At 50.2% G+C, this 20822-nt stretch overlaps 1 protein-coding gene across 1 annotated transcript in view; it reads left to right on the forward strand.

The window, feature by feature from the left end:
* The window catches only part of Elmo2 (engulfment and cell motility 2), a 37461-nt gene that overhangs the window by 7019 nt on the left and 9620 nt on the right, over positions 1-20822 (forward strand). The window contains exons 2-10 of the mRNA XM_057780501.1: positions 3476-3594; positions 3824-3864; positions 4285-4357; positions 4977-5027; positions 8191-8372; positions 9730-9829; positions 10986-11137; positions 14900-14978; positions 17885-17935. Of these exons, the coding sequence (XP_057636484.1) occupies positions 3517-3594; positions 3824-3864; positions 4285-4357; positions 4977-5027; positions 8191-8372; positions 9730-9829; positions 10986-11137; positions 14900-14978; positions 17885-17935 (807 nt within the window). The 5' untranslated portion in view covers positions 3476-3516. The remainder of the gene's footprint in view (positions 1-3475; positions 3595-3823; positions 3865-4284; positions 4358-4976; positions 5028-8190; positions 8373-9729; positions 9830-10985; positions 11138-14899; positions 14979-17884; positions 17936-20822) is intronic.

Raw genomic sequence — 20822 nt, forward strand, 5'->3', positions numbered from 1 at the left:
TATTTAAAAAAAAAAAAAAAATGTTTTCAGGGTCCTGAGGCATCAGCTATAAAATGACAGAGAAGCAGTGATTAGAGGCTGTCTATACACAAGCGTCATGTCTGAGGACCCCAGAGTCACCCTGTGAGTGGACTGCTGAAAGCAAACCAGCCCTCCCTAAGTGGGCTTTGCTCATGAGTTCAGCCAGTGTTAGCTGAGTGCCCATTGGGTACATCCATCATCTCGCACATGACACCACTGTCTATTTTGGCCTCTGTTGTAGTTTCTCCCAGCTTGGACCAGTCTTAGACTTGGACTTTTCCCTTGCAGCGAACAGAAATGCAGGCTAACACAGTGTAAAGGGCTGTCATTGGCAGGATACAGGGGCATTTTATTTAAGAAGTGTCTCCGTGGCATTTGGAAAATGGTCAGGCTTTGCCCATCCCTTGATTTGTTTTTTCTCATTGCTGGTTTTTGGCCTCACATCAGTTGTGCGGGATAGCTTCCTCTGTGAGGCTCATGGCTTTTCCTCTGGCGTTGGTTTGTGCGTAGCTTTGGCTCGCCCTGACACCCTAGCTGGGGCTGTGACTTCCTGCTCTCATGTTGTTACCACCAGCCTCTTCAGTCAGTGTCCTTCAAGTTCAGAGATGGGATTAGATTTGTCCACTAAAGCCAAGTGTTCTCTTCCTTTCCTTCAGCTGGGACAGTAGTCTGCTTGTCTGTGAGGAAGACAGTCGCTGACTGTGGGCTTGTTACCATCCCTTGGGTGACCTGGGCGGCTGGAGATTTTCCTGCTCTATATAACATGGGTAGAGTTTTGAAATGAATCATTCAAGACCAGCTTTGATTTGATGTGATGACTAAATTACTTGGAACCAAAACAAAGTTGTGATGACACACTCAGCTTGCAACCTTCAAAGGGAGTGCTCAGGAAGGAGTCCAGAGAGTTTGGCATGTTTCCTGACGACAGAATAAGGGTTAACTCCTTGAGGACCTTTAGAAAGGTCATCCTCATTTGGGCATTTTTATGTTCTGCTTTGGAATCATGAACTTGCACCTCAAAGGGCATCCAGGGCACTTTAGAACTAACACACTCGTGTTTCAAGAACAGAAGACAGAGATGTGGGCAAAGACGTGACAGTCGTGGGCTCTGAATCCACCTGCTTTCTTCACCAGGGACAGCGTCCCAGCCTGGTGCTCTTTTCCAAGTGCCTGCTACTCACTGTGTGCACGTGTGTATGCATGCATATGTGCTTTTACCCACTGAGCCATTGACCCAGGCCCCACTTATTTTGAAAAGAAAAATCCCTTGTTGACAAATGGTCTAGAAAGCTGTACTGTACACTTCCATTTATAGGAAGCACAAAAGCAGGCCCAGCTCCTTGGTGGTGGTGAAGTCAGTAGGCGCTAGGAGGGCAGGTGCGTTGTCTAGAGTGGTACTGGGTAGAGGTTTAAGGGATCCTCGTGTGTTCCTATTTTTATAATCTGTATCCATATGCACGTATGTGTAGATATGCTTCAGGTCCATGCGCTTAGTTGTAAATTACATGTCAGTTCTTAGAAGTGACCTCACCACATAGGGATATCCTGCTGTCAGGGTCACAGCTCCACCGGGGCCCAGCACACTCTGCCCTGCTGTCCCTGGAGCCCCTCCTCCAGAAGTTAGCCTCATGGGGCCAGTTTCCTTTTAGAGGTTTGCTGTGGGCCTAGGCACATAAAAACTACACATTAAGGTTCTGCCAGGAGCTGCAGAGACAGCCACCCACTGCTGTCTCCTTAGGGAATTCAGACCCGATCAGGGGAGGGGGAAGAGCTGGCTGACTCTAAGCTCTGGCCATCTACCCCACTTACTAGCTGGGTCAACTAGGGCCTGACCAAGCCTCACTCTTGTCCTCTTCAAGTCTGGGCTGCTGGGAAGCAGCAGTGGCTGTACTTTCACACCCTGATGTTTTTGACAACTGGCTCTTGACACAGCCCATCCCTCAGGAAATGGTGTATGCTTCCTCCTCTCTGTCTGGGGGTGTAGAGGACACACTTCACGAACCCTTTTCACAAGAGAGGTTTGTGCCCACCAGGCTGTGAGAACTGGCATCTGTTGGAGCTGGAAAATTGATATCACACACGATTAACAGCTTAGCAACAGCGGTGTTGCACACGCCAACAGAGGCAGGCGGTCCCCATTAGCCAGGCATGAACTGCAGGTGAGGGGCTGAACCTTGAGGAGGCAAAAGGTCTTTTTCATTAAGAGAGCGCCCGCTCCTGAACCTGTAGGCAAGAAGTGTAAATATACATTGAAATAATCCATCAGCAGAGTGACTGCCTTCGTCAGACCTTGGAGAGAGCCTCAGTGCTGCCCAGAATACCACTAAGCCACCAGAGTTGCCTAGGATACCAGTCACATGAGCCCATCTCCCAGACTTGCCCCAGATGATTTATTTCCCTTTATTTTCAAGGGCAGTGGGGGGGGGGGGCGCTCAGATGCACTTCCACAGCTCCACCCTCTAGAGGGGTCTTTGTGTGATGGGGGGGCTCAGATGCACTTCCACAGCTCCACCCTCTAGAGGGGTCTTTGTGTGATGGGGGGGCTCAGATGCACTTCTACAGCCCTGCCCTCTGGAGGGGTCTTTGTGTGTGATGGGGGCATACACTCAGATTCCCCACCCTCTAGAGGGGTCTTTGTGTGTGATTGGGAGGGGGCTCAGATGCACTCCCACAGCCCCGCCCTCTAGAGGGGGTCTTTGTGTGATATGGGGGTACACACTCAGGTGCACTCCCACAGCCCTGCCCTCTAAGGTGTCTTGGTGTGATGGGGGGGGCACACTCAGCTGCAGTTCCACAGTCCCGCCCTCTGGAGGGGTCTTGGTGTGAGAGCATCCTTACTGCCTGCACTCAAGCTCCTGGCAGCCCTTGCCCTTGACACTAGGGACCAAAATAGCATTTCCTGTTTCAGTTCTCTTCTCCATTTTCTGAATTCCACATTATCCCACAGGGAGGAGGCTCCACACTGTGTCCTTTGAAGGGGCAGGAGTGGTCACAGCAGTGGGGAGGAGAGAGCAGGCTGGGCCCTGCTGACACTGGGATCTGCTGAGCAGAAGTGGCCTGGCCCCTTCAGCCAACCACTCAACCAAGAAAAGACTGTCTCTTCCCTTCTGCTTCAGAGCACGGGTTTCTCTCCTCCTGAGGCCCCAGGATGGGAATTTGCACCCAGTGAGCTCTGCTCCCACCCAGTCCTGTTGGCCCCTCACACTGACTGTCACACTGACCGATCTTGCTGCCGCCTGGGCTGCAGATGATAGAGAGCTTTGTCCCATTTCTGCTGCTGATTGGATCTAAGGAGACAGCGGCCCGAGGAGAGGCTGCGGCATGAACTAAGACACTGCGCACCGAGCAGTTTTGCGTGTCACTTTAGATGTTGTCTTCAGCCCTCCCGAGCGGGCAGCGAGAATGAAGAGGAAGGCACACTTTGACCTTCCCTTCTGTTTGGTTCTCTCTGCAGGCAGCTGTGTCTGTGTCTTGAAGCAGGGCCCGCTGAGAACAATGCCTCCTCCGTCGGACATTGTTAAGGTGGCCATTGAATGGCCAGGTGCTAATGCCCAGCTCCTTGAAATCGACCAGGTATGTCAGAGCTGTAAGGAGGGGTCAGGTGCACAAAGGAGGAAGTGTTTAGGCCCAGAGGCCACTGGCATCATAAGCAAGGGCAGGGACAGGAAGGCTGTACGCTGGGCCTGGTCCTCCCCAGGAAAGATAGTCACTGTGGCTTGGGAAAGACTTCTTCTCATCAGAGGCTGAGTGGTTCTGCTGGCAGCATACCGTGTGCTGAAGGATCTCCTCCCCTCTCTTTCAGAAACGGCCCCTGGCATCCATCATCAAGGAAGTGTGTGATGGGTAGGTTGACTTCCTTCCCACAGTGACAGCTAAGAGTGAGGGAGGCTGCCCTGCCCTGGAGGAACTTGTACAGAGAGGGTCCATTTGGGCTGAGTCATTGTCTTACCAAGGAAGGACAGCTAATGAGGATGTCCCTGAGGCGTCCTGAGATTCTCATTTATTCTTGGACCTAGGAGTGGCCTTTGGGAGGTATGGGTAGTATGTGAGACCCACACCCCTCTGTCTGTACCTCCTCTTGTGGTACTGGCCCTCACTATGGTGGAGAGCCTTCCTTTCTCAGGAGCTCTGCCCAAAGCTTTGTTTGGATTCCACTGTGCCCCAAGGCTGACAGTCCTTAAGTCACTGTTCAAAATCATTTGTTACTGCTCTAGACAAGCCCAGAGGAGAGGCCAAGAGGGTGTATTGTTTTCTCTCACACAGGTGGTCGCTGCCAAACCCAGAGTACTACACACTCCGCTACGCAGATGGGCCCCAGCTCTATGTCACTGAGCAGGTAAGAACGAAGTAATCAAGGTCAGGGCAAACTTAGCTTGCAAGTGACCTGCCAAGGAGATGGTACTATCCAGCTTCCTGGCTGTCTAGGCGGCCCATTTCCTGGTTGAAGAGCTGCCCTTTGGACAGCGTGGAGCACACCAGCCTGCTCCCCAGTGGCTGAGTGCCTTTGCTTCTTGAGACCCGGAACTCCTGAGGAGAATCTTAGGATCTCTTTGCAAGGAGCAAGCAGGAGGAGGCCTGCTGCAGAGCCTCAGTGAACTATAGTTGTCCCTCAGTCCCCATGGGGAGTGGTCCCTAGAAGGCCAGGACAGCAAACTCTGGGTGTTCAGATGTCACATAGCTGCCTCTCATCTGACACATGCACATGAAAACCCAGTCGAGAACGTGCTTCATGCAGCGGGCAGGCCAAGGAAGTACCTGCTGCCCAGCAATTCTTTGGGTATACCGTTCAAAGCAAACCTCTCCCCCCTGCAGAGATCTGTGGTTCATTGCTGGCTGGATCATCTGCAGATGAGGAGAGCCAACTACACTTTTAAAATGACGGCAAGTCCCTATTGATTGACCTCCATGCACTCTTAATCTTGTCTTTTTGTTTTCTTTGATTCTTTGCTTCCCAGACTCGAAGTGACATTAAGAATGGGACAATCTTACAGCTGGCTATCTCTCCGGTAGGTATTCGAGTTACCTAAGTGCTGTGGTGGGACCAACTCTGCTGTTAGAAATCCCTCGCCCTCGCAGCCTGGCTACAGCTTATGAGCAAGGGCAGCAGGCAGCCTCTTGGCATTGGAAAGAGTCACTCCGGCTCTCGGGACTGAGAGGGCAGCCTACCTCAGCTTGGGGGTTTCCAGAAAGCTTTACTGGAGCCTGAACCTCGAAGGTAAAGCTGGAACTAACGGAAGGAAGGAAAGACCTGTTTGCTAGTGTAGAGCCCATGGCTTCAAGGTGTGCTGGGGCAGCACTGGTGGTCCAGGGACCCTGGAGACAGTCCCACAGTTCCTCGCTCGGCTGTCTGTGGGCTCAGACCTTACTCAGAAAGAAAGGGAATCAACAAAGAAAGTGGCCTGTGCTTTCCTTTGGGTGTTACAAAAGTTACTTTCACAGGCAGGCAAGGGAGGCTGGTGGGAGAGTGACCTCTGAGAGCTTGGTAAAGAATGCTCACAGCCCAGCGAAGGCGGTGGGATGACAGGGTTGATGGACATGAGGAGGACTTAGGAGATAACCTTAGTGAATGTGGCAGAGTGCTGGGTGGGGACAGAGGGGGAGCTCAAGGGGATCCTCTCATTCTGTATAAACAACCCTAAACATGGTTAAAGGGAGCTAGCAGAAAGGGAGGAGCCTGGAGTAGTAGCACAGGCCTGTGACCCCAGCATCGGGAGGTAGAGGCAGGAGGATCATGAGTTGAAAGTCATCTTCAGTTATAGGCTGGTCAAGGCCAATCTCAGCTGTAGATCATACAGATAGTACCTTGTCTCAAAACAAAAAGAAGGGGTGTAGGTGGGGTGGGGGTAGTGGCGAGGAAGGATGGGAAGTGACTCAAGCAGAGAGCAGGATAGGGAAGAAGTGGCCTGCAGCTCGTGAGGAGCACAGGAGGCACAGACTGCACAGGAAAGTGGACAGCCAGGTGTTCTGAGTGACAGTTGGGGGCACGGTACCAGGGAGCTCAGTCTCAGAGAGTAGGGGAGGACAGGAACTCGGGAGATAGGGAGTCCAGAAGTGTTGCTGTGAGAAATAGGTAAAACGCATTAACGTGTTTCAAAACTTGCGAAATTTGGCAAAGAAGTGAAAGGTCTTTGTGCCCAGTCCTGCAGCCCGCTCTCCAACCGGAGGCTCCTTTCTTTCTCTTGCAGTTTTTTGTGTGTCCCATGGATGAGTTCAGATGGGAGAGGGTGAAGGTGCAGGAAAGGTGGTAAGGTTGCAGTGTGCATCAGGACAGGGAGGCAGGCTTGCGACAGAAGTGATCACCAACGCTCAGCCTTTGTCACCATTGTAGGAAATTTAAGGCCGTGTTTTCTTGTTGAGGGAAGGACCAGCTTGTCCTAGGAGGGGACAGGTGGAAGAGTGCCAGCCAGCACTTACCTTGTTTCTCTAACCCCTCCTGATTGCATCAGCTAATCCTACCAAAGAACCAAGAGGGAAGCATTCTCGGTAGCCCATTTTACAGACAAGGAGACTGAGGACTTAGGTTGAGTAGCTTGTCACTTGTGCAACTGAAAAAGTAGCCAAGCCTAGTTCAGACTTAGACCTGTGAGGCTTGGCCAGTTTCCTCAGCATCCTGTTCACCTCCCTCCACTCGTGAGGGGGCTTCTTCACGAGACACGCCATCCCCTTGCAAACACACACTAGGCTCTGCTGATTTCACATGACAGTTGTCAGAAGTGCAGAGCATCTTGTAGACCTCTGCATGAAGCGGAGGGGGCAGCAGCCTGGGAAGGCCATCTCTGGAGGGAGGTTGACATTTGGATGGAAGTTTCTAAGTGTGATGCAGACCGGTGCCCTACAGACTGTCTTGTTGGTGACCTTTTTCTCTGTCCACTCATTTTCTGCTGTAGGGTTAGAAGGATTTGTGAGCCCTGAACGGGCACCCCCCCCCTTTCTTTTTCGAGACAGGGTTTCTCTGTACCTTTGGAGCCTGTCTTGGAACTCACTCTGTAGACCAGGCTGGCCTCCAACTCACAGAGATCTGCCTGCCTCTGCCTCCTGAGTACTGGTGCTGGGGTCAAAGGTGTGTGCCACTACTGTCTGGCTCAGGCCCCTTTTTGTAACAGAGAGGCAAGGGAGGGGTAGCTGGCTCCACTCCCTGGCCTCCAAAGAACTGGGTTCCTGACACTGAGCAGACAAGCAGACCTGGGACAGTCTGCTCTTCCTGCTCCTTTCCAGAGAAAGTGTTACGTTCAAAGTGTGTGCGATGAAACAGTGAGCTGAGTCTGACTGTGTGCTAGCAAGCTGAGCATGAGGGGTGATGAGTGGGCATGGCAGAAGGCCAGCATGCTGCTTGGGGAGGACACACGGTGGGAGGCCTTTGTCCTCCAGCCGTCACGTCTGGGAAGCTGTTCACAGTCATGGCTTCCGATCCTCCGGCCTCACATCTCACAAGCACGATTCTTTTGGGGAAGGGTGATCTAGAACTTTGAATTTTAAAGTTTTAATTATCAGGCCTATTACATTTTAGAATTAAAAAGATCCATCAGAGTCATCGGATTAAATTCTAGGGCAGGGCCCTTGTCCTCTGACAGATGATGTCCAGTCCTTCCCCACACCCATTGCTTCCAGGGGTGGTGCTTGGCTTTTTAGCAGAACCCCCCTACTGTCAGGTAATGTTCATCAGTGAAATGCTCCCTGTTAAGCCAGATCTGCTTCTGCAGACTTGCACAGTTAGGAGATATCCCAGTTTTCTTTATCTTCTTGGTAGGAATTAAAAGAAAAATCTGTAGACCTGGGGCTAGCATGATGGCTCAGTGGGTTAAGGCACTTGCCACCAAGCCTGATGGCTTGAGTTCTATCCCTTGGACCTCATGGTGGAAGAATAGAGCCTGCTCCTATAATTTATGCTCTAATTGCCACACTCAGGGTATGGCATGCACATGTGTGCACACAAAAGAGATGTGATTTTAAAATAAATCCATAGGCTGTAGGGGTATAGAAAAGGAAAAGATACAGATATCTACAGATCAGACTCAGAATACTGGAAATTCTCTTATTGGTCTGTCCCATAAACATTTAGCAGTTCCTAAGCCATGTGAAAACCTAACTCTGCCCGGGGCTCAGCTGTGAGCCCACAGTAGTAACCTGCTGTAGGAGCAGATGGCATCTCTTTTGTCCCTGGCCTCACAGTCCCGGGCTGCACGCCAGCTGATGGAAAGGACCCAGTCATCTAGTATGGAGACCCGGCTGGATGCCATGAAGGAGCTGGCAAAGCTCTCAGCTGACGTGACTTTCGCCACTGAGTTCATCAACATGGATGGCATCGTCATGCTGACGAGGCTTGTGGAGAGCGGAGCCAAGCTCCTGTCCCAGTGAGTATGGCCCAAGTCTTCCCTTGACCTACAGGGCTCCTGTTCTCACCTCTGGGTGTCGGCAAGGAGTCCAAGTTCACATACAGAGAGGTCTCGTCCATGTTGGGGTCCTGCATCTCAGAGTCCAGGGAACTCTCGTGGGTTGAGTGACCCAGTGCTGTACTAGGTGAGTAGTCAAAGTAGGGGCCGTGGGCGTCAGGAAGGAAGCCAGTGCACAGCAGACCTGTAACTTATGGAAAGTGCTTGACCTGATGAAGTTCAGGGGAGAGAGGGGAGCTGTCTGTCATCTTAGTGACCTACCTCCCCTCCCTGATCCCATCCCCTCTCTCCTGATGTGCGTGCCTCCCTTTGGATGCCATCTCCCTGCTCCACATTGTCAAGAGGAACTCAGGACTTGGCACCACCCCTGGACACCTCTACTTCCCTCCAGGCTCAGGTGGCTGTGCCCTATTTATGATCAGCAGTGAGTGACAGGGGCCCAGGTCTCCAACTAAGCCTGTGGAGCCTAAGCTAACAGGCAGGGAGTCAGAAATCTCACAGGCAGCGGATCAGCTCCCAAAACTGTCAGCCAAGCCAAGCAGCTAATCCTAGGCATTTGTTGTAAAGTCTTGGATCCTCCAGCTGCACCAAGCAGAAGCCTCTGACTACCGTTGGGAGAGCGTTGGGCTGCAGCAGACCAACCTTAGTCTCCTCTTTGAAATGGGACTGACACTCAGCCCCGAGTTCTGCTAGCAGCGTTATTACCGCTGGCAAACGGGGCTCTGGCTCGTTAACTGTAGAGCACTGTGCCACTGCATGAATGATTAAATCTGTAAGGAGAGACAAAAGGCAGACGATTAATCCTTATACCACATTATTATAAGGGCACAGCAGACCTCATCAGCTTGCTCTTCCCCCAGCCCTGTGAGACGAATGCTCTGAGACTAACTTGATCTTACAGAAGTGGAAGCTAGAGCTGGGGAAGACAAAACAAGCATGGCTACTTACTGCTCGGACAGAAACCAAAGGTGTATCCATGCCCAAACTGTCCCTTTCACCCCATGCCTCTCGGTCTAAGGGGCAACATGGGATATAAGCTCTCATAGGTCCCCCAGCAAACTACATTTTGACAGAGTGTTTGGGGAGATAGCTAACAGACTAACCCAGAGATGAAGCAAGATGGTGAAGACAAGCCTGGGTACCTACAGCCCACTGACTTTACAGTGTAGGTACCTGGGCCACATCTGCCCTGCAGCTGGCTGGACGCTGCAGGCACTGACTGCTGCTTCCGCAGATTTCCCTGTCCCTTTTGTAGCTGCCTTCACACTTGCCTCCCTGGATCTGAATCTGTGTTTTGTGTGTGTTGCACGTGTCTCAGCTACAGTGAGATGCTGGCATTCACCCTGACTGCCTTCTTAGAGCTCATGGACCATGGCATTGTCTCCTGGGACATGGTTTCAATCACCTTTATTAAGCAGGTGAGGTCTCCAGCATTCTATTTGTCTCCTCCCTCTCCCTGTACATTCTCTGGGCATAAGGGGAGAGCAGACACTGCAGTCTGTATGCAGTCTCTGCAGGAGTCATCTTTGTATTCCCTGGGGCTGGATTTTTCATCCTTAAGCAATAATCTTCCCAGGCCTCCTGAATGTTGTATACTCTAACAGATGCTCCTCAATTTACTGTAGGTTCTTTCTTGATAAACCCATCATATGTTGGAAATGTCACCAGATTAAAAATGAATTTACTTCCCTTGGCCCGCTGAACATCCTCCTTAGCAGCTTGTAGTGGCTCCTTTGTTTGTCTCTTGACCGCATCCCTGGGAGATGTGGCTCAGTTTTCACAGCCTGGTCTCAAGAGAGGCCATTGTCACTTGCCCAGGAAAAGATCTCAAGTCACAGTTTGCTCTCTCTCGGGGCCTGCACCAAGGACAGGGCTCAGAGCAGAACTGGTTGTCAGGGAGGCTGGCACAAAACAGCCAGTCATCAGCTCTGAGCTACCTGCTTCCTCAGCTCTTCTGAGAGAAAGCAGCATCTCATTTGCAAATGTGCTTCCTTTGTGCAAATCTGACAAGTAGCCTGCTTGGTTACAAGATGAACCAGAGCAGCTAAAAAAGCCCTTCCCAGTCTGCCATCCTGTCTGCTACCAGAAGGGGCAGTCTCAGCCCAGAAAACTGGATGAAAACCAGGCTGTCCGTTGCCTAGCGGTTCACATCTTTGGCTTGAACCATTGAGAACTTCCCAATGTTAGAAACACTTAGGCAGAAGTGAAGTGACGGTGTGTGGAGGGAACTGAGAAGAGGGGTTTGGCTAAAGGATTCTCCAGGTCTAATGCTCTAACTCTGTAGAGGGTGGAAGAGCAGGTAAAGATAAGACACAAGAGTCAGTACAGTAGGTCCACCTCAAGTTGAACTCTTGTTTTGAAAAGGATTAAGGTGTTCATCATTTTGAAGAAACACAGTTGAGTAGATACTGTCACATAGATGGAGGCGTCCAGGCTGAGGAAATCCTGGTTCACTGGCTAGAGCAGTCATAAACCAGATGTTGTGATCCACATAGAGGCAGTGTGCTGAGAAGAGAGCATCAGGGGCTTCCTTGGCTCCAATTTCCCATCCAGTGTGCCTCTCCCTGGATCTAGATTGCAGGGTACGTGAGCCAGCCGATGGTCGATGTGTCTATCCTTCAGCGGTCCCTGGCCATCCTAGAGAGCATGGTATTAAACAGCCAGAGCCTGTACCAGAAGATAGCAGAGGAAATCACCGTGGGACAGCTCATCTCTCACCTGCAAGTGTGAGTAAGGGCCTGCCTTCCCCTGGCCAGTCCATCCTCTGTCTTATAATTCTGCCTGGCCCTACACATTCCTTCAGCACCTCCTCCTCCTCTGTGGGAATTCTTTTCATAGTTCAGACCCCAGGTGCCAGGCAAGGTTAGACACTCCCTCTTCTATGGGCCTGATAGTCTTGTTTGTACCCATGACAATGATATTTATGTAAAATACTGTATTTCATCACCAGTTGCCCATCTGAAGTTCTGAGCTCCCTGGAAACAAGAACTCAGACATTTTTGAAGCCCCTTCCTGATTTAAATGGAAGCTTGGTTTGTCGGGTGGTCATTTACTATGGTGGCAACAGTGTGGTGACAACATCCAGAAATTTGGGTTACGTGTGAGTTTGGGATGCCAGCTCAGACCCAGGCTCTGGCATGCCAGGGTTTCCTCATCTCTGGATGTGTGAGTCATCTCTACCTTCCATGCCTATGTGGTCAAGGGAAATCTGAAAACTAGCATGATGGCCAGCCCAGATGGTTTTAGTTTGCTTTTTTTTTTTCTTTTAACAAGCTTACTTTATCAGAACACACATTTAGCCTGTATTAAAGGCAGGAGACACACAGGCACCACTTGGAGCTAGTGTTCATGATTAAAGGGGCCGGACTTGCCTAAAGAAGAGTGGTAACCCTGTTGATTGACACTGATTCTCCTTCCTGCTTGTTGGCCTTGATTGGAATGGGCCAGATGCCCTGTGAGGCCCTGAGGATGCAAGATGGGTAGATGCAGCTTCACCCAGGACCACCAGCCCAGGAGTGGCTCCTCCTACAATGGGCTGGGCCCTCTCATCAGTCACCAATTAAGAAAATCCTCTCCAGGCTTGCCTACAGCCCAGTTTTACAGAGGCATTTTTTCGCTTGAGGTTCCTTCTCTCAGATGACTCTAGCCTTTGTCAAGGTGACATAAAATTGGCCAGCACAACTGACCTTTTGTCTAGGAATCCACATCTTTTCCTTTCCCCAAGACCACATATTAATAAAGACATCAAAATAGGAAACATTTTACAAGCTTAAAAAAATCCCACAGCCTTACAAAATTCAAGCACTTTAGAAGTAGTTTCTTTAAAGATATAGTCTCTTTTAAAATCCAAAGTCTCTATAAAAGTCTTGAATCTTTTTTTTAAAAAAAAGTTTGAAGTCTCTCAACTGTGGGTTCCTGTAAAATCAAAAATAAATACTTTCTTGCTTCAAGAGGGAAGAACCAGGGCACAGTCACAATCTGAACAAAGCAAAACCAAACTCCATCTGTAAATAACTCACAATCTTCTGAGGGGCTTGGGTCAGTTTTCCAGCTCTGCCCCCTGCAGCACACACAGCTTGTCTTCTGGGCTCAGGCTGCCTCCACTCCACTGCTGCTGCTATTCTTGGTGGCCATCCCGGGTACCAGCATCTCCAAAACGCTGGGGTTGCATGCTGCAGCTCGGCTGCACTTTCACCAATAGGTTCTCTTCACGGTGCCCCGCCTCATCTTCTCTGCATGGCCCCTTCAGTCCTGGGGTTCCCACTGCACTCCAGCTGCACCTTCCCCAGTGCCTCTCCTGGCCTCTACCGTGCCACGCCACTGGTGCTCTCCAATATTCCTTCATGCCTTAAAACCAGTACCACCTGGGTGACTCTTACATGAGGTACCAACCTTGGCTGCCTCTGGAACGCAGCTTCCCTGTGCTCTCAGGAAACACTTCCCAGATTTCACCTCCGTGATGCTGGTCTCTTCTTAATCATTGCTAATTTCTCAGCTTCAGCAAACCAGCATCAAGTGTCCCAGTAAAGCAATGGTTTCGCTTCAATGGTTCTGGTCCCTTGCTAATCACAGCTGATTCTTCTGCTCCAGCTGAGCAGACACACAGCTTCTTCACACAGATATACTGGCAGAGTCTTTGCCTCCCTCTGGAACTCGACAAGCCAGGTCGTCAGCCTCTGCATTTCTCTCGGCGTTCTTATCCTCCAGGCTCCCACAGAACAGCTCTCGAAGCTTTGAACACTCAATGGTTTTTATAGCCCAAAGTTCTAAAGTCCTTCTACAGTCCTCCCAGAAATATATGGATAGGTCTGTCACAGCAATACCCCACTCCTGGGACCAGTTTCTCTCCTAATTAGGGTTACTATAAAGACCATGACTGAAAGCAAATTGGGGAGTTTAGGGTTTGTTTGCCTTACACTTCCACATCACTGTTCATCATTAAAGGAAGTCAGGATAGGAACTCAAACAGAGCAGGAATCCAGCCAGGAGCTAATGCAGAGGCCATAGAGGGCTGCTGCTTACTAGCTTGGTCAGCCTACTTTCTTATAGAACCCAAGACCACCAGGCCAGGAATGACCCAACCCACAATGGACTGGATCCTCCCCCATCCATCACTAATTAAGAAAATATCCTGTAGCCCGTTCTTATGGAAACATTTTCTCTTTTAAGGTTCTCCACTTTTAGGTAACTCTACTTTGTGTCAAGCGACATAAAGCTAGCCAGCACAGCCCAGTAGTGCTGCTAACCCGTTTTCTCATTAATCAAGAACACATATGTGTGCCCTGATCCCACCTTGTCACTGGTGTTTTGGGAGGAGGAGTGGGACCCATGCCGTCCAGGCTGACCCTGGACTCATGTTCCTTTTCCTTTCACATCTCACATTTGGGAATTACAGGTGGGTACCACCACCCCTGGCGTCATCTTGTCATTTTTAAAGGATTCCTCAGCCCCAACTTTCATACTCAAAGAGCCAGGATAGAGAGATCACAGACTCTGGATAGAGATTTCATGGGTCCCAGCAACCTTACTCCTCTTTCCTCCTCTCTGAATTGGACGTGACCTTAGCTGCTCTCCCTGAGAACAGTAGAGAATTCTGACATTCCTTAGACTTCTGTCACCAGTGTACATATGCTCAGCAAGGGACCTTCCTGACCAGGAAGCTGTTGGCTTCTGGAGGAAACTACAAGAGGCACCCACAGTGTGGCAGATTCTGGGGAAATGCTTATGATTATTTTATTTACTTAAAGTAAGATAAATTTATAGTCAAACTTTGAAAATACGGGAAAACATAGTACATTATTTGCTCATCACCCCACTCCAGACAGGACCACTGCTGAACACTAAGTTGAACGTCCCCGTAGCTTTTTCCTTTGTATGTTTTCACCAAAATTTAGATCTTGCTCTACATTCATGTGTACTTACGTTTTTCTTCTTTTTTTTGGCTGAATGATTCATCTTGAACATTTTCCCATATCAAGCTCTTTTACAAGGATGCTTCTAGCCCTGTTCTACACCCCAGATGTTTGTGAAAACGAGTACCAGCTGAGCTTTTCTCCCCTTGAGAAGGTCACACAGTCAGCTAGATACTCTCTGTACCATATCTGGGCTTCACAGATACTCCAAACCCATCTCTGAGTCCCAGGTTAATAATCTTCACCCCAAAGCAAGATTTTTAGGAGGCCCTTAGGAGTCTCGCATATTAAACAGTCCCCAGTGAGAGCATTTGGATTACTTAACATTCTTGTCTTTTTAATAGGACTCTAGTGTAACAGCTCGTCAATAAATCATGCATAGCTTCCTGATTACTACCTTGGATAAATCCCTCCCGTGAATTACGGGGTCAAGTGTGCGCCTGCGCAAAATGCTTTTCTGACTTAGCCCCAGGTCATTGTTTGATCACAATCCGCGAGTGTTTTAAGCTGTCTGTGAGCATCATCCTCTTGCTCTGCAGTCCCCTGATTCCCTTGCCTCTGTCTCTGTTGACACAGTTCTAACCAGGAGATCCAGACCTACGCCATCGCTCTGATTAATGCACTGTTCCTGAAGGCCCCGGAAGACAAGCGACAGGTCTGTAGCTGCCTTTCCAGACTTTTCTCTTGGGCTCTCCTGAGAGAAATGCCACAGTGCCTGCTCTTCAGGGCAAAGAGAGGGATCCAGCCATGCTCCCAGGTGCTCCTTCCCAACATTTCCCGCCAGAGCCCAGTAGGGTGTTTTTTGCTAAGGAAGCCTCAGGAAGGAACTGGGAGGTGGGTGACCTGCTTTTGGGACCAGGGCAGAGTTCTGATGGGTTTCCTCTGAAGGCTGGAAGGTAAATATTTTTTTACTTCTTGTGGCAATCTGTTAAGTTCGGCTGCTGTAGCCAAAGGCAGCTTTAGACAGGAGATAAACAATGGTACAGCTGTCTTCCAGTCAAATTGTTTACACAGACAACACACCCAATATGCCTTTAGTTTGTTAATTCCTGGGCTAGAGGACCAAGAACAGGAAGGGGTAAGGGGAGACCCTCTGACTGCCACTGGGGCTGAAATGGGGCTGGGCACCAAGTTTCACCTGTGGAAGTCCCTGATATACATCCTCAGCCTCCGTCCTCGCTCACCAGCTGTGTGGCGCAGGTGGTCGTGACAAGCTCTTCCTGTTTCATCTTTAGTCGTTTACCTATAACTGTGGGGATGACAGCATCTGCCCTGATCACTCACTGATGGCATTGTCCTTAGGTCACAGGAGAGCCCTGTTTTATAGTGTGGGACCTGGCAGCTGGTTAATGGGGTTGGCACTGACCTGAGTGGAGGACCTGGACAAGTGCTTGTCCTTCCTCTGACTAGGCCCGTATATCAGCCTTCCAAGTCTGAGTTCCCTTCTTTGTGAAATGAAAGGACAAAATGAAAGAAGCTCTAAGCACCCTTCCAGCCCTAACGCCCCAGATCTCTGCTAAAAGCATACATAGTGTACAGAAGTAAGGCTTTCTAATTCTCTGTCACTATCATGAGCCACTAAATGAAGTTCAAGTGGGGCCATGCACCAGGCTCTGGAAAGTTCCTTTATTAGAGGGAGGAGCAGAAGCATTCATGTTCTGTCTGTTCTATCTGTCTGGATGGTGTGACTCTGTGACCGTCTCCCTTCCTGTCATGTTAACCATAAGCCGAACGCTCACCCTGTCTGCTTCTCTCTGTGCTCTTTGCTTTCTGCTGGCAGGACAAGCACCTTAACCCTCTAGACCTGCCCGCGACTGTAAGTAGCACTGCTGTTGCAGAGGGCCTGACTCTTCCTGGGGGGGAGGGGGTGTCAAAGCTGGACAGGAAGCATATGGACTGGACTGGCTGCTCAGGGAAGCAAGGCCCTGGAAAGGTGATATGTCTGTTTGTTGGAATGCTAGAAAGGCTCCATAGGTGAGAGCCATAGACGGACGGAGGGTTGCCTGCTCTGGGAGAGTGGCCAGGCATTCCCTCAGGACACCTTTGTGAGAGTCTGGAATTAGCTTGGAATCAGATGCAGAAACAGCCTGACTTTCTTCCATATGATTCCAAGAATGTGTCACCTCCTGGCTGCCAAAGCCAGAGTGAGGGTAAATCCAGGCCCTTTCTGGACTGTTTCTAGATAGATAATGAGAGGGTTAGACAGTTTACAAAAGGGAGTTTGAGGTCTAAGAGATGGTCTGGCTCTTGCAGAGGACTCCAGCACCCACATGGAGGTTCACAATCATTTCTAACTCTAGTTCCAGGGGATCTAACACCCTCTTCTAGCCTCCTCAGATACTGCACACATGCACACATACAGTCAAAACACTCAAATAATTTTTTAAGGCTAAAAAGAATTTGGGTGCTTATTCTTGGTTAGAGGGAGCTTTGGAGAGGTCACCTGAAGGGCCTGAAGGAAGGTGTGCTCCCGGATGCAGCGCCAAGGGGAAGCTCTAGTCTGCTGGTAGTGCCTCTCTGTGAGTTGTCCACTTAGGGTTTAGTCTTAATGTCTTGTATTTAACATTCCAGGCACCGTCCTCTGATGGCCAGGATGTGCTCGGGGGTCACAATGAACTCAGATGCTCCTCACCAGACATGTGGAACATGAGCAGAGGCTTAGAAACAGGAGGGAGCACACAGGAGCAGCAGCAGCTCCCTCAGGCCCGCTGACTTACAGTCGTCTCTAAAGGTGGCCAAGGCTGCAGTTTAGAAGGGAGTCTCTGTAATTAATATCACTAAGACAGTGCTGGTATTAGAAGGAAGGGACCAAGAAATTGAGAAAAGCTGTGATACTATTAGAAGCATCCTGATATGGGACCATTTTGTTTAGGTGAAATTTCAGCAGCTCCTCAGGGTGACAGTGTCATGGCAGAGTGATCCCCAGTGAGCTGAGGAAGAGCTTGCGTGATAATCATTGTAGCCCCTCATGTATCTTTTTACAAGACATCAGAATCTACCGGTGGGCCCTTAAAAATCTCCATGGAGGATGCATCTCTTAGGATATTTTATTTCTGGATAGTTAATAAATAAAATGTTACTGTCAAAGTATGAGCCAAACTGATGGAAAAGCTGAGTCCATTGTGAGAGATTACCCAAAGGCACACAGCACGCCCCTCTAAACAAGTAACCAGGCGTTGGTGCTGGCCCAGGGCCCTGGTCTTGGAGGAGAGTGCTGCTCGGGTTCTTCAACTGTGGCCATCTGCCTGGAGTGGTGCGTGTGCTGCTGTGTGCTCCGCGTGCAGTGTCCATCACCAGCATCCTTGTAACATGTGTCTTGTCCTCAAGCAATCTTGGTCCCCTGTGAAGATGTTTAGTTTATTGTGCCTGTTTAAGGGAAACTGTCTGAGTCCATTTGCACTTGTGAAAAGAAGCAGGGAAACTTTTAGAGTCAAATAAATGTGGTCGGTGGGTTTCTTCACTTTCAATTGGAAGGAAAACCTTCAAGACTGCGAGGACACCGTCCCCTTACAGCAATCCCAGGTACCATCTGCCTTACCTGTTTGTTGCTTCCCTCCCTAGGACATGGCCAACGCCTTTGCACAGAAGCACCTTCGCTCCATAATCCTGAACGTGAGTTCCTGGCGACTGCCTTTTGTTAATGCTGTTGCTGGTAGTCCTCATTCCACTGGGGGCTCTGATTATTGCCGGCGGGGGGCACAGAACAGCTTCACTGTTACTACTTCTTAAGGTGCTAGGTCATTCTGAAACCTGAGCTTTTTCTTGGACTTGTCTGAACCAAGCTGCCTCTGGGAAGCCATCCTGTTTAGTTAGGGTTTCTGTTGCTGTGAAGAGACATCATGACCACTGCACCTTCTATAAAGGAAAACATTTAATTGAGGTGGTGGCTTACAGTTTCAGAGGTCAGTCCTTTATTGTCATGGGAGGGAGCATGTTGGTGTGCAGGACGACATGGTGCTGGAGAAGGAGCTGCTGCTACACGTTGATAGCAGGCAATAGGAAGTGGACTGTCTCAACAGGTGTGACTGACCATATACGAGACCTCAAAACCCGCCTCCACAGTGACACACTTCCTCCATCAAGACCACACCTCCTAATAGTGCCACTCCTTTTGGGGTCCACTACATATCCCTACTGCAGCTAAGAGATTGCAACCCTTCCAGGAAAAAGAGGTGAAAGCCATCTCTACTGCTTGTTTTGACTTCAAAACTGTTAAATAAATACAAAAAAAGGAGAACCAGCAACAGCTCAGAAATTCAGAAACCTGGAGCATACAGGGCACTGACAGCTGAGGGCGGCGGACCTGTTCTCAACCTTGTGCTCTGGTAGGAAAGGTGGGGTCCAACACAGCCATGGTCAGGAGAAGGCAGGGCCAGTGAGATCTGCTTTGCTGGGGAGGGGTCAGGAAGCCTTTCAAGGAGCTGTAAGAATCAGGTACACAGGCAAGACACCCAGCCTGACCACAGAGCCCAGCAGTGCAGGGTGGAACTAGGTGCAGATTGTACTGAGCACCTGCTCAGGTCAGGCTTTAGTCTCCCTCCCGGCATGGCTGAGATTCAAGATGGTGGTAGAGGTACGGTTGGCTTCTAGGTCACCACAGACCATGCTGCAGGAGCTGGGCACCTGCTGAGGGGTTGGAGAGGAGTCTGGAAGGAGGTCTTCATTCTTGTCGCCATGGTGGTGACGTGGGGTATGGGAAGGCAGCAGGTGGGGGTGGGGAGGGGATCAGAGATTGGGGCTAAAAGGAAGAGAGTTTATTAGTTGTCAAAAACAAAGGAAAAAAGAACAGAGATGGCAATGATGGTAATAAACATCAGAGTCAAGCATAAAGATTTGGTGCTGATGGTGGGCTTTAGCCATTTTCCAGTTTGCTGTGATCTTGAGCAGTTGACCCCGAATCCCTGGGCTTTGATTTGCTTAGCTAGGTGTGAGGACTGGAGGAGCTAGTGCACAGAGCATGCCTGGCAGGGTGCACAGCATCTGGGAAACTTCTCTGTGGTATGTATGTAGGTGTGCGTGGTTTTGAGAGAGACAGAGTACCTGAGCAAACCTGCGGAGTCTGCTGGCTTTACCTGGTGTGACTGGGTCCCCAGGTCACTGCAACCCCTGCTCCCAGCAAATGCTTGAACACTGCCCCTACAGGGTGGGGGGTGCACAGTCTCCTATGCATTCTTGTGGGCACTCCAGAACAGGCCAAGGTACCCCCCTCTTCATGTGGGTATGAGGAGGCACTTCTCAGGAAAGTCTACTGAGTTTGAGACTTAGCTTGATGGATTAGAAGAGAATCCCTCAGAGTAGACATCTGAGCCACAGGACTGAACTGATCTCCCAGGCAGTGGATAAGTGTCTGAGCGACCCCAGAACACTGTGGCATTGGTAGAGCACCCACCTCCCTCTTCACCTGCGAAAGGGGACAAAAACCCAAGAGCATATTGATGTTCACCTCTCTTCCTAGCCATCTCATGAGGGAGGGAGAGATGTGAGGAGGAGGGACTTAGGGGTGGACACACAGGTGCAGTAGGATGGTAGAGAGAGTGGGTAGTTGAGGAATTGGGGGCAAGGTAGACGAGATGTAGAGGAGACAAGGGTGGCAGAGCCCCTGGCTATGAGAACAGAACAGAGCATGACGTTGGGGGGTGCTGAGTGGACACTTGAGTTTCAGCTAGCAAGAGACATGCTAGGGAGATCGAGAGGACATGAGTCAGCAGGAGATCGAGGGCAGGAGACTTCCCACTTTTGTTCTGAGGGCAGCTGGGCAGATACACATTTCACTTAGGGAAATTCTGTCCAGAGAGGATGCTGCTTGGAAGGACCAGGGGTCCGAATGGATGACTTTCATTTCAGTGGTAACCATACTGGGCAGCAGAGATGTAGAAACAGCAGACTGCCGGAGGGCCACAGCTGAGGATGAGGTCTCGGCCCAGCTGGAGGAAATACAACTCAAGCCTGGCATGGGCTTGAGATGGGAGAGATGGAGCTTAATGTCCGGTGTATTTAACACATGATACCTGAAACATTTCCGCACGCAACAGATGTGTTCATGAAGCATCATGACACATGCCAGCCTTCTCTTTTCACACTCAGGCTTCCTGGTCTGGTGTATTGTAGACTCTGCGTACCATAGTTTGGACCTGGCCAGTGTTCACTAGCCATGTGAGCCCAGGGTCATCAGTTTGTACTGCATAGGTTCCAAAGGGCTGGTCTAGAGTCAGAGCTGATGGGGGAGGGGGGTCGAGTTAGGGGAGCTTTGCTGAGTTAGTGCTAGGGCGGGGTTGTGTGGAAGTCCCATGCTGCTGTAATGCTCTGTGCTGTGCTGCTGGCCCAAGCCACGGAGAATCTGTCAAGCACTTAGAGGGTGGCTGCTGTGACTGGGCCACAAGCACAAATACCCACAGTGACTAGTGGCTGCTACACCGTACAGAGCGGTTCTAGATGATGTCAGGGCTATAGAGTAAGACCTGATGGACACAGTAGGACATGGTAGCATCTAGACAAGAAC

Source organism: Chionomys nivalis, chromosome 9, assembly GCF_950005125.1.
Source record: "Chionomys nivalis chromosome 9, mChiNiv1.1, whole genome shotgun sequence".
Taxonomy (NCBI): domain Eukaryota; kingdom Metazoa; phylum Chordata; class Mammalia; order Rodentia; family Cricetidae; genus Chionomys; species Chionomys nivalis.